The 12,798-nt window shown below is 39.0% G+C and overlaps 1 protein-coding gene across 1 annotated transcript in view; it reads left to right on the top strand.

The window, feature by feature from the left end:
- MED16 (mediator complex subunit 16) overlaps nt 1-6,998 on the top strand; it is a 56,354-nt gene extending 49,356 nt beyond the window's left edge. Inside the window, exons 15-17 of the mRNA XM_080277443.1 lie at nt 2,245-2,357; nt 4,945-5,093; nt 6,824-6,998. Coding sequence (XP_080133569.1) covers nt 2,245-2,357; nt 4,945-5,093; nt 6,824-6,950 — 389 coding nt within the window. The 3' untranslated portion in view covers nt 6,951-6,998. The remainder of the gene's footprint in view (nt 1-2,244; nt 2,358-4,944; nt 5,094-6,823) is intronic.
- Nucleotides 6,999-12,798: the final 5,800 nt, after the last annotated feature.

Here is a 12,798-nt window from a genome sequence, read left to right as displayed (position 1 = left end):
TCCCCCTAAAACAGCTAACTCAAAGTCAAACAGCCACCCCTCACAGAATTATGTTGTATGGCAACAGATAGATAGAGATCGTATATTATTTCTTGAAATTGATTCTAGAGTTGTCATTTTATTGTAAAGGCTTCATTCGACATTATTATAAGCCCCCTCTTGTGGATACCCAGTTTATTATCTCAGTCACATCCTGTTTCTAATAAGCCGTTGGCCTGCCACTATCAGAAGCGTTGACAGGATGCACCACCAGTGTAGTCCAGCTTTCTGTTGATTTAGGTTGTCACTGTTGAAGTGTGCAAACTTGCAGTTCTTTTAACTTTGTGAATTCAAATAAGTATGCAAACTTAATGAGGTATTTCAGTGTTATGTGATATAATAGGTCATGACACTTTGGCACAATTATTTAGGAAACAGTAAATGTGAAAATTGTTTAAGAACAGAAACCAGTGGTCTCCACATTAACTAGTATTTGTTTTTACACTGTACTGTAAACAGATTTGATCCTGTAGTGCATTTGCTTCATTTGATATTTGGCTTCACCATGACTAAACAAGTGATTAGTCCAACCAAGTGGACAAGGGATGATGTACGTCTCTTGGTGGTTTTCCTTCTTGTTCTGGTGTATCCAATGTTTGTGTTGTCATTTTTTGCCTTGTATGTCTTTGTCCTACTACCAGGATGGGTACCAAGCACCTATGGTAGTCATCAAGCTCACCAAGAAGGATGGTACCACTATTACTGGCTGGTTGTAGCTCTTTTGTGGGTTTTACTATGTGGTGTGATTTTGCCATGCTTCTGGGATGAAAAGAAGAGCCGCCAATCCTTCAGGATGGAGACATCTGGAACCCCAGAGTATCCCACCAAACCAGAGGTAATGCAGCCATTTCTACATGTGGAAGAAAGTCATGATGGAAAAAGAGATAGCCTAAAGTCCAAGAATTCAAGTGCAAGCATAGAGAAGGAAATTTGTGAGGAAAAAGTAGAAAAGGAGAGTTTGGAGAGGTCTAGAGAGAGCCTTCAGGGGTCCAGTTCATCTCTTGAGAAGAAGAAACTAACCCAGTCTGGTGAGTTCCTAAGTGAATGTATTGATACTCTTGATTCTGAGGAACGGAAGAAAAAAGTAGATTGTGAAGTTCATGCTGAGGAAGATGAAAAAACTGGAGAGAATGAATTGGCTGACGCAGCTAATGCCGATAAAGCTATGGAAGATGAAGAGAAAGAGAAACTTTTAAAGGAAAGCTCAGACAAACGGGGCTTATCTTCATCATCAGATGACTCGAGTGGCTCAGAAGTTGATGAACCCCTTCTTAGACCTGAGAAGAAAACCAAGAAACTTTTAGAAGCAACCCAGGGAAAAATTGAAGAAGCAGAAACAGCAGCTGAGAGCCCAGAGAAGCTTGAGAATATGGACAATGAAGCACCCCAGATGCGTCAGAAGGCTCGTCCTACCATAGACACCTCACGGGCTAGTGATTACTATGAGTGCAGCATGCCAACTCCCAAGTCCGCTGAAGCAAAGAGGCCTGAAAGCAATGTGGTGTTCCTTTTTGTAAACCCTGAAAGTGCAGCCACTCAAGAAGATGTCATTGTGGAACACACAGGGGAAGTGGAGGACCATGATTCTGCAAAGGATAAGTGATAGTGTTTTAAAAAATATGAAAGCAGTTTATAAGGCCTGTACATAATGAACTTTTTTATTTGTAAAGCAGTATTAACATGGAATTTGAGCCAGCATAATCTGAGGAAGCATTTACTTTGACTGCAAAATTTATGTCATTGTAATTGTATTGTATATATAATATTCAGCACTTGCAAGAGTGGATACATGACTACACAGCAGTGATCACCATGTCTGCATATTTATCCCAGAGAATAAGATGATAATTTCAAGTGTAAGTTTTTTCTTTATGTTATGTGAATAAATATTTCATAAGAATAACAGAAGTACATACAGCTAATATTGAAATAGGCTATGCCATATATAGCTCTGACATCTATAATCAATAATTTTTGTATATTCCAAAAATCAGTACTATGTTTGAAAGTGCACATTTGAGGTTATGTATACAGTATATGCATAAATTTTGGGTCCTTATTTTCTCTGGTCAGTAATAAGTAGTAATGATGAATACAAAATAGAAACACGTCTCTGGTTGCATGTAAAATTTGCGTAAAAATGAGATGTTTGATTATAAAACAAGGAATAACAGGAACAAATAATCTCTTTACTTTGTTCTTCAGATGAGTGTGTGCTTCTGGAAACACAGGTGGTGTGCCGGGAGTTACCTCTTCATGTACCCTCTCGTGGTGTCTTAGCTGATCTCACCGCATCCTCACCACCCACACCACTCCAAGTTTGTATGGCTGTACCAGTATGTAGTTCCCCACAGTTGTGTATTTACAGGTGGACTTTAAGTTTTAAGCAGTATATTTAAACTAAAAACTTTAGTCAGTAATTTCTTAGTTACCTTTATGCTATAGCTTGTCTCCTATGAAGGGTTCTGTTCATTGGAATATACACAAACACAGCAAGGCCTTATTACTCAAGACTTGAAGCCTGCCTGTAAACATGGAACTGGGAGGTGACTCTACCTAGTTAGTTGCATGCTATTATAGGGAAAAGTTCATTGGTCTCTATATGAGATTGTATTTTTCATATACTGTAGCTGTAATATTTACCATTACTAATTAATAATTCTATTGATAAGATTTTCTAGGATTGATCAGAAAGGTCAGTGAATTATAGAATACAGGACAGGTTATATAATGATACAATTACAGAGTTCCACAGGGCGCCATTTTTTAACTCTCACATTTCGGCCTATACATTCATGACACTTGCGTCTCAGCTGTCCATATACACTGCCTCATATGACATCCTAACACCACGCAAGGGCACGACCTGCACACTGCAACAAGATTTCCTCAACGCACTTCAGGCATGGGTTGAGGACGCCAGCCTAATGATCACATCAGTCAGATCTACCACCACACTCATCACCAGCAGCAAGCATGGGTAGCTGCAGGTACTCCCTTGACATCACTCTTAACAGTACTCTTGTGCCACGCACAGCCTCCACTAAGGTTCATGGAGTGATGTTTGACACTGGACTCACTTTCAAGGAGCACATACTAGACATCAGGAGGCATTGCACCCCCAGACTCAACACGTCAGGGCACTTACAGGGACAGATGTGGACAAGTTAAAGAAGTACTGTCCCAACTCTACAAGAAATATAGATCATTGATGTAATGCTGTTACTGATATGATTCGCCGAACCGATGTATCGCCGATATTTGCATTTTTTATGATGCCGATATTTACCCTCGATATTGGGATAGCAGATTTGGACAGAAGAAACATTAAATGACATTTATTGAAGATTTCCTACATTGTTTTGCATGATTCTGTGTGAGAGAATGTTGTTACCTTGACACTGTTTGCAGTGTAAAAAAACTCACCCTAAAATCCAGTAATGGTACCGTGCTCTAACAAAAGTTGCTACATGCTCCGGTTTTTGTTGTGTTACGGTAAAAAACATACAGAAAATTCAGAAGCTGGATCATTATAATATAGGTATCAGTAAACTGAACATTAGATCCTTACATCTTTATTTCCTGTCAAAGTACAGTAGTATACAGTACACCCTACTCCCCTCTCCTACATACATAAATGTTCTGCCATTCCTGTCTCTACCAGAAACATTACCAAAAGTCCTACTTCAAGAAGATTGTTGTTTTGATGTCCCAGTTTTTGCTACAGACCAATCACAAGTCATAGGGTTCCAAGTCAGGTAAATGAAGTGGAAGTGAACACCAGAATCAATAGAATGTTCTTAGATAGTATGAGGATGTAGAAAAAAATGGGTGTGAATAGGTTGGTGAAAAAGGTGTATTTGAGCAAGTTCAAAGATGGAAGGAGGCATGGTAGGCCAAGAAAAAGGTAGGTAGGTATGGTAAATGTGGCTGTGAATAAGTGAGGTGCAGAGGTTGATAAGGCTAGGGAATTGACAGTGGATTGAACTGTTTGGAAGAGGTTTTCCTAAGAATGTAGAACAGTTTTGTGTAATTCACCGGGTCGGTCAGGATCACTTGATGGTTGCGATCATCAGGTTTTACCCTCCCGGAAGGGAGCTGAGAGCTCTTATCATGCGATCTAAGGGCAAGGCTGTGACCTTCACACACGCACACACCCGTCCCCTTGCTCGAGGGGTACAGTAACCACCCACTTCATCAGTGAAACTTTATGCAACCTGAGCGTGGCACGAACTTACGTCTACCAAATGGCAGGCAAGAATGCTACCACTGAGCCAGCAGGCAGTGTGTGTGTGTGTGTGTGTTTGTGTGTGAGAGAGAGAGAGAGAGTTATCAGGTTAACTATAACTGATAGATGAGAAGGGTGTTAGTAGGATGTTTGACTAGGTGTTGCTGATAGATAATAAGAAGGGTGTGAGTGTGGATGTGTGACCAACTGTTGCTGATAGGCAATAAGAAGGGTGCAAGTATGGATCTTTATGTCTGTCAGGTTGAGTCGGGGTTCTGGGGGGTTTGAATGGTGAGTGTATGAGTGTGTGGCCCATTTAATTGGGCAGACTGTTGATACTTTTGTGAGATTTTTCTTACTATGGACCCTACCTCACCCCATCCCTAGGTGGTAAATGAAGTATGAATGATAATAATGATATTCAGACTGTGACACTTCTGCTGATGCATCATGTGCAGCAGATTGTACTTTGACTTGTAATTTAATGGTGTCTGGTGACTCCTGGTAGCTAGTAGGATGGATTATATTACCTTTTTGTACAGCTGTAACAATTACCCTCATTTTTTAGAAGCAGTATCTTTTTTTTTTTTTTTTTTTTTTTTTTTTTCACCTCTTGCATGTCAGTACATGTTAAGAAGTACAGTACAGTACATTTATATTGTTTTCATGCTTTCCAGTATGAGTTTGGTCAGAGTGATATACCCAGTGTAAACAATGGTGGAGTTCAGCCACGAATACTAGAAGGTGCTCTACCCCCTGTTCCCACGCTAGATCCGCTTCACTACCACTACCTTGCAGCACAGGAGCCCAGGTTTATATGCACCAGGTGACATATTTTCATGTTTGCTTTATACTTTATGGAGACACTGAGTACACATAACAAGACTTCTGCAAATCCAAAACCGTATTTTTCTTAAATGAAGGAGTTTCAAGAGTTACTTATAGCCTTATAATAGGACCATCTCTTTTGATAACAGAATAGCCAGTAAAGGAACTATGTTTTCTACATAGTGTAAGGAAAGGAAAGAAATACTCTCACTTAACAGTGCTTAAAATTTAAATGAGAAACTGCCTTATACTTCTCAGAACTAAAGAAGTATTACTGATTGTAGTATAAGGAAGCTGATTTTGACCAAGTGAATTCCATGTAGCCCATGTATCGTACATGTTCAGCAGGGTATTCCAGTATGTAAAACAGATTTTCCTGAAGAAAAAAAGAAAAAAAAAAAAATTGCTGTATATTCAGGTTGAAAATGAGAATACAATTTCTTGCTCTATATTACATGGTTCAGAGACTATTATTTCATGGCAATACCTTAAAGAAAGAAAAATTTTCAGGAAAATGTTACTTTGAGGTTGAATGTAGTGGAGAATACAGCAGTGTAAGGGTTAATTCAAAGAGTTGTCATCTTCCCCTTTTGGTTGCAGTAAAACAAGTAGGGAATAAAAATTAATATTTAACATTAACCCATTTATTCCCTTGAATCCATATACTCTTTCATAAACAATGTAATTGCCTTATTTGCAGAATTGTAAAAAAATAGTCATCCCTCCATACTCACAGGGGTAAGAGAACATCTACCCAAGTTAAGAAAGCCACATATAATTTTTGCCCCTCAGAATGACCCCTGCGGTTGTGATGAAATTATAGTTGCATGAAAACCATTTGCATTGCCCCCCAAAATCATCTGGTATTATAATCTTCTTGTTTCAAGTGTATTTTGAGAATATTTAGTACAGTGGAGTCTCTTTTATCCGAAAATCATGGGACTCTCAAAGTTTCATTTAATCGATTTTTTCAGATAAAAGATACTGTAATAATATATAGGATACAAGGGAACAGTATTGTACTCACCCATCATCCATTTCTGGCAACGTCTAACCCACCACCACCACCAGCACCCCAAAAGCCACTCAACCATCACCAAAACACTTAATACACTGTAGTATATACACCTACGTATGTAACTGCACTTTTGTAACCATATTAGAAACTGTCAACTTAATTAACTCTTCACTCAAATAAACTTAAATAAACCTTCACCAAAACATTTACGTAATTCACTGGCGCAACCAACGCTTGCTGTAGTGATTAGCGGAGCAACCGTAAACTAGTGCTAGTGGTGTGAAACAAGCCCACCGTGTTTGAATTTTCGGGTAGATTTCAGATTTTTGTGGTTAATCGAAATGAGAATGTTTTAGTAAAACTTACACCTAATGGCATATTACGGTTAAAAGAATTTCGGATAAAAGAGACTCCACTGTATCATGGATTGTCCAGTCATCCTAAACTACTGTACATCTTAACCCAGTGTGTTTGAGATAGTTTTCTAACCCACAAATAATTGAAGCTGCAAATAAAGAGGGCTGACTGTAATCATCTTTATAGGGATAGAGTTGCTGGAACTACTTTTTAGCTCTGTGGCAGAGATCTGTACTAAGCTGAGTACAGTTGTATTGCAAAAATATAATATGATATTAAAAGTGGGCATTATATTGTAAAGGCTGAACAATATTCTGGTTTTGCAAGCTATCAGTGTCCTCTTTTTCCAAAAGATGCTGTAGCGTGAGGGCCAGCTGGTGGGGAGACTCCGAGAGTGTATGGGATCACCACTGGGCATCAAACTGTATCTGCTCTGGTCACTGGGCCAAACCACCCATCAGTCCATCCAAACCTGCCTAGATCAAGAGTGTAATTTGTAGTATAGAACTCTGTCATACTTATTTATTTTTATTTATTTTTTTTTTTTATGAAGGTACTATCTGCTGTTAAATATTTTATATATAATTTTTGCAGAGATATTGTTTCTTCATAGGATCTTGATTGCATAAAATATGCATGACAGAAACATTTACAGACATCTTTGCAAACTGTTCATGTCCTTCCCAGTCTGTTCAGTGAAGTATTGTACTCCAACTTTCTGTTACATTGTGTTGTTCTCCACACACTATTGCTTCATCTTCCATCAACATTTTCGGCTCTTGCTTGATTTGTTCCATATATGAGTCAACTCAAACTAGATCTTTCCCATAATGCATGCCAACATATTACATCTTGTGCATCTCCCATTTCTTCTTAGTCAAGTTCCACTCAGGTGGACAATTAAGAGGGTTCAGTAGTAGACCCTTTCACATTTTCTAACATTTTGCAGTTTATTAAAATGTCCTGTATTATATACAGATTTTGTCATACGGACACACAGCTTTTAAAACAAAGTTTCCACCTGCACTTCTCTGCCTACACCCCAAAACCCTTTCCACACTTATACATATGTATTAAGCATTGAATGAGGTCAGGTCACCAAAATGATTTTCCTTGGTCCTGTTGATGAGTTGCTTGTCTGAACACATAAAACATGGCTTGAACATGTACCATACAATAGAGCTGCCCGACCATGACAGGCATGTGCTTGCCAGGTGTTACAATACAATTTATACATGGCACACCATCTTAACGTCAGGGTGTACTCTCTCTCTCTCTCTCTCTCTCTCATGAAGATAATTTCAATTTACTTACCTATGACATTTCTTATTAATCCAATATCTTTGTCTTTGCTGTCTGGCCATCTACCCCAGGTTGTATTTTATATGGTATATGAGACCATAATGACCTTTAAAAATTTGTTTTTAGCCCATAGCTTCATTAAATGAAACCAGAGCATGCTTTTAAATTTACATACTCCAGGTGTAGATGCAATTCAGAAAGCAGTAAAATTTCTTTTTAATTTTCCCATAGTTATCATATTTTCCATGGTGTATTATGAATAAATGGATGTCTTTGGTTCTGAATCACTGAAACTTGAGAGGAGCAGAAATAATAGCTAAATGCTGTTATGTTCTTTTTGGGAAGGAGATCTGTTTCCCTCTAGTGTCCTTTCTTTACTTTGTTTTGGAGTATGAGATTAAAGAAAAAAGATTTCTAGGGAGCAGAATGATTGCAAACTGGCTGTATTCTGATATTCAGGATGTTTAATTTGAAAGGGAAGAGGACATTGCAAGAAAGTGTTCCTCCATACACATGTGGAAGTGACACCTGGATAGTGAATAACAAGATGGTAGGGCTGTTGAAATTACCCCATGAGCCATTGTAAGTCTAAGGTGGGCAGATACTTTAAATGAGCTTCGTGCAAAAAGAGGTGTTAGATGTAGTAATATGAAATGAGTAAAGAGATTTAATTTAGATGTAATTTGGGATGGAGTGGACATTTTTCAAAGGCGTGCAGTTAGATGGGGGTACAAAAAGAGTGTTGCTGAAAGTGAAACTGATGTTAAAGCTGCTAAAGGAAATTGTATGTAGTATATTAACAGAGTGGAGCAGTACGTGATGGGAGTGAAGTTAGAGGAACGTGTGACTGAGAAAGTGGGAGAAACATGTACAGTAAGTACAAAGTACGTAGGAGGTGAGTATAGGTTTTGACATGGTAATTCCCTGTCAGGGTTTCCAGGAAGGGATAGGGAATAGGGTTTTTTATCTGATAATGATGAGGTTCATTACAGACATAAGTAATCATCCCTATTGCCTTGAGAATGGTTTTGTTTATTTTTTTTAACAAAAGCCATTGTTTACATGGTACAGAACACAGTATTACTGTGAAGTGGATTAAGAACTTAATGAAATATGGCAGATATGTAAGTTGAATTGTGGGAAATGTGGATCTAGTTATGGAACTGTAATAGCACTAAGCAGATCAAATGATGCCAAAGGTGATACCATACTGGGGTATTATGACTGATTTCAAAATGCAGTATTGGTAGAGTGTGTCACTGTCTTAAGATTAGGGTACTGTGCTTCTGCTAATATAATATGTAGATAGGCTGACAAACATTATGTAGTATTATGTAATTGCAGTTAGTCCTTACTTAAAGTTGTTTCACCGTAACTTGTTTGATAAGTTGCTGATGAATTAACCCTCCTTTGCTTAAAGTCGCTTTTGGTTAATTTAAGTTGTCTGGAAGTCTTAAATCAGTGTTTTTTGCGCCATTACCCCCTCATTCATGAACCACAATTATGTCTTATTGACAATTGCATCATTTAAAGTAACACATTGTCAGTACATTTTGTAGACTTTAAGCAAGGACTCCTGTACCAGTTAATTACTTTATAAGTAGGTAGTATTATCTCTGCGGTCAGAAGTAAGTCTTCCTCAGCTTGCCCTTGCTTTTCTTTGTTTATGAAAATTTTTCTAACACTTTTCAGTACAGTATATCATACCTATAATATGTAAAACTGTGTGGCATAGTCAGAATTGAGTACCGGCATTAAAGAACAAAATATATAGGACACTCTTTAACCAAAGGGGCTTGGGTAATAAGTTTATCAGTATTTCAACACGTCAGCTTTTATATCACTTGCATTTCTTACATGAATCCGTTCCCATTCCCTTCCTCCAGTCCTTAGTTTTCAGATGTACTGGGCATCTATCTTTTCATTAGCTGTATTGAAATTCTCGTTTTTATGAATGAAATTTTAAAAATTTGTTTCCATCACAATAAGTGCATTCTTGCTGACACAAGACCTTCTTATGTCTTTGGGTTACAATGAAAGAGACTCTGAGTTGTATGCTGTAAGTAATATTATGATTATCACAAGGTGTTATTCTATCAGTGCATTGCAGTATGCATGCATATTGCTTTTGATTATTATTATTTTTTAATTAATCCCAGATATACTGTATGTATATACATTTACTACGCTGGGTGGTAACCATATAACCAAATTTTGGCGCCTGGTGGCTTAGTGGGTAGTTATTGTGCTCCAATCGGATTGAGCCGGTGAAGGTTTATATCCAAGGGATGGTTGGGGTTGATTGCTCGTGTAATGCCACTCAGGGATGAGTGAGGCTGGTCACTCTCATCTTAAATGTTGGGACCAACTGCCTAGCCCCGGGCTCCTACGCTCCACATGGAGCAATGTAGGATTGGATGATAGATAGATAGATAGAATATACAATAATCCCTGTAATACCCAGACGCCCAATTCCCGGACACTTTGGGCCTGGGCCTTTGGAACCCCCAAATGGCCAAAATATGTAAAAGAAAAAAAAAAAAAAAAAAAAATCCGACATTTTTTTCAACCTTACTTTGAACTTGGCATGCGGCACTGAACAGCTTTGTTTTCGTGCGTAGTAGACTGGCCCCCTGCTTCCTTCTCTCCCTAGTTCCCATTTAATTACCATTGTGACTAGACACTTGCCGCAATGGGTATCGCACGAGCTTATTTTTGTGAATAAACAGGGAATAAACTGCAATACCTTGCCACTAGACCACATGGGAACTTACAGTGTTGTGCAGTGTTAAGAAATTAGAATTCAGAGTGCAAAGGATTAAGTGCAGAGTGCAAACTGGCATATTGCAACTGGCGTGGCGCAAGTAAGAGCAGAATGTGCAGTGTTAAACAGTTATAATTCATAGTGCAAAGGATTAAATGCAACACAACACTGGATTACTGTATGCGCTTCAAGAGCATTTTCACCACTGCCAGAGCCTTAGAGGAAGCGGGTTAATCATCGTAACGGCCACGGACGTGTTGAAAGTACCCTGTATGCTGCTAAATATTTTCCATACTCACTTCTGATTCCTCATGCTCTGGTTCCTTTTCATTTATTTCATGCTTTCTGTCCCTTATTTGTGCGAATAGGGTCTTAAATAGGTGCTATGCATGTCCAGTAGGGAGTTATGTAGGTGGCTTTCTGAATTAGGCCGGGTTAGGGTCCATAAGTACCTGTCCAGGAGGCATTTTCCCAATTCCCGGACAAACCCAATTTCCGGACACACCTTTGGCTCTATTACGTTGGTTATTGGAGGGATTACTGTGTATATATATATATATATATATATATATATATATATATGTATGTATACATATATATACTTCATGTGTATATTTACAGTTTTTTCGTTTTTAAAGGCTCCAACATGCTTGCATGTGTCGGCCTTGGTCACCTAATGGCGGCTCTCCATGCTGCACGATCCATTGCAGCCTCCCTGTTCAGTCCCTTAACCCTAAGGTCACACTTAATGACCTCGTCCCATGTCTTTCTCGGTCTACCCCTCATAACTCCACCCCCAATATTAACACTTCTCACCTTCCTCACCCAACTATCATCCCCCATCCTCTCCACATGTCCAAACCACCTCAATCTACCTCTCCTCATCACAACATCAATACACTCCAGTCCCATCCTACCTCTCAACTCTTCCATTGTAAACCCAGCCCCTCCAGGCCTTGGACGCAGGGACGCACTGCACATCCACCTAATCATTGTCATTTCTGTACGTCTGAGCCGGCGAATGTCTTCCTCCTTCACTGCCCAGGTCTCACTGCCATACAGCATTACACTCCTAACACACGCTGCATACAAAGACCCCTTAGCACGTAGTAATCACTCGCTTATCCTAACTAAATAGGGGAGGCGGTGGCTCAGTCAGTAGAAAGGTGGCCTGCAGTCCTACTGGACCCAGGTTCAAATCCCTGCTGGGGCAGGGAACAGTTTAAGGATTTGAATTTCATAAAAGCAGACATTACCGATCTACCAGAAGACCCGCCAACATGTCATAAAAATACCCCCGTTAATACCAATACATCAGTCCTATACGAGACAGCCCTAGCATGTATTCAATATGGACGGTGGGTGTTAACACTGAAGTGGTGACATGTAGAGGTGCATGGTATGTAGGAGGACTACTGGGCCTTGAGTGCAGGCTGTGAAGCCTATGCCCCCCCCCAAAAAAAAAATAAAATAAAGGCCAAAGGGGGGTCAAATAATGCAAAAATTTTGGATAATGACAATTATAGTATTTTTGGCATACAGTTGTCTGTACAGTATAGGTGCATTACATTACTCACCAGTTTAGAAGCCTGCCCCCTCAGTCTCATCCTCACTGTCATCGTCACTCATGGGTATTGTGGTTGGATGAGGTACTGTTGACGTCTTAATACCACTGGTATAATCACTTGTGTAGGCCCTGATTTTTTCCTTGGCTTTCTTGATACCAGAAAGAGTTGATTTGGCCAAGGCATACTCCCATCTTATTTTACTGTCTGACCAGCCTTCCTCGTGCCACTGGATTATCTCTTTCTTCTTCTCTAGGGTCAAAACATTACGAGGACATTTGAATTTGGTGGGAGGCATGACGTGAAATTAATTGAGTTGAGCACTGATTAAAAGAGGAGAACATACGGCATGTGAATGACAGTGACACGGCATGGGTGTTTGTTACTGTTTTAATTCGCTCTGCCACCTACCAACCACCGCGCAAGTTTCATCATGCACGTGAAATTAAAATTTCTTTCATGTGTTTTTGATTATTTATTTTGTTAGTTACTCAGTAGGGTGGTTCAGAAAATGTCAAGGTTCATATAATGCATGTTCGGCTGTGCGAGTGATTACTGTACGATATATATATATATATATATATATATATATATATATATATATATATATATATATATATATATATATATATGTATCTACGTAACTGCCAGTTTCATAATACATGCATACCCTGGTTTACTGATGTAATTGTTCAGG

Source organism: Coenobita brevimanus, chromosome 70 (assembly GCF_032717465.1).
Source record: "Coenobita brevimanus isolate Jiangsu-jjx chromosome 70, ASM3271746v2, whole genome shotgun sequence".
Classification (NCBI taxonomy): domain Eukaryota; kingdom Metazoa; phylum Arthropoda; class Malacostraca; order Decapoda; family Coenobitidae; genus Coenobita; species Coenobita brevimanus.
Note: the sequence above shows the minus strand (reverse complement) of the source record. Positions and strands in the feature narration are given on the sequence as shown.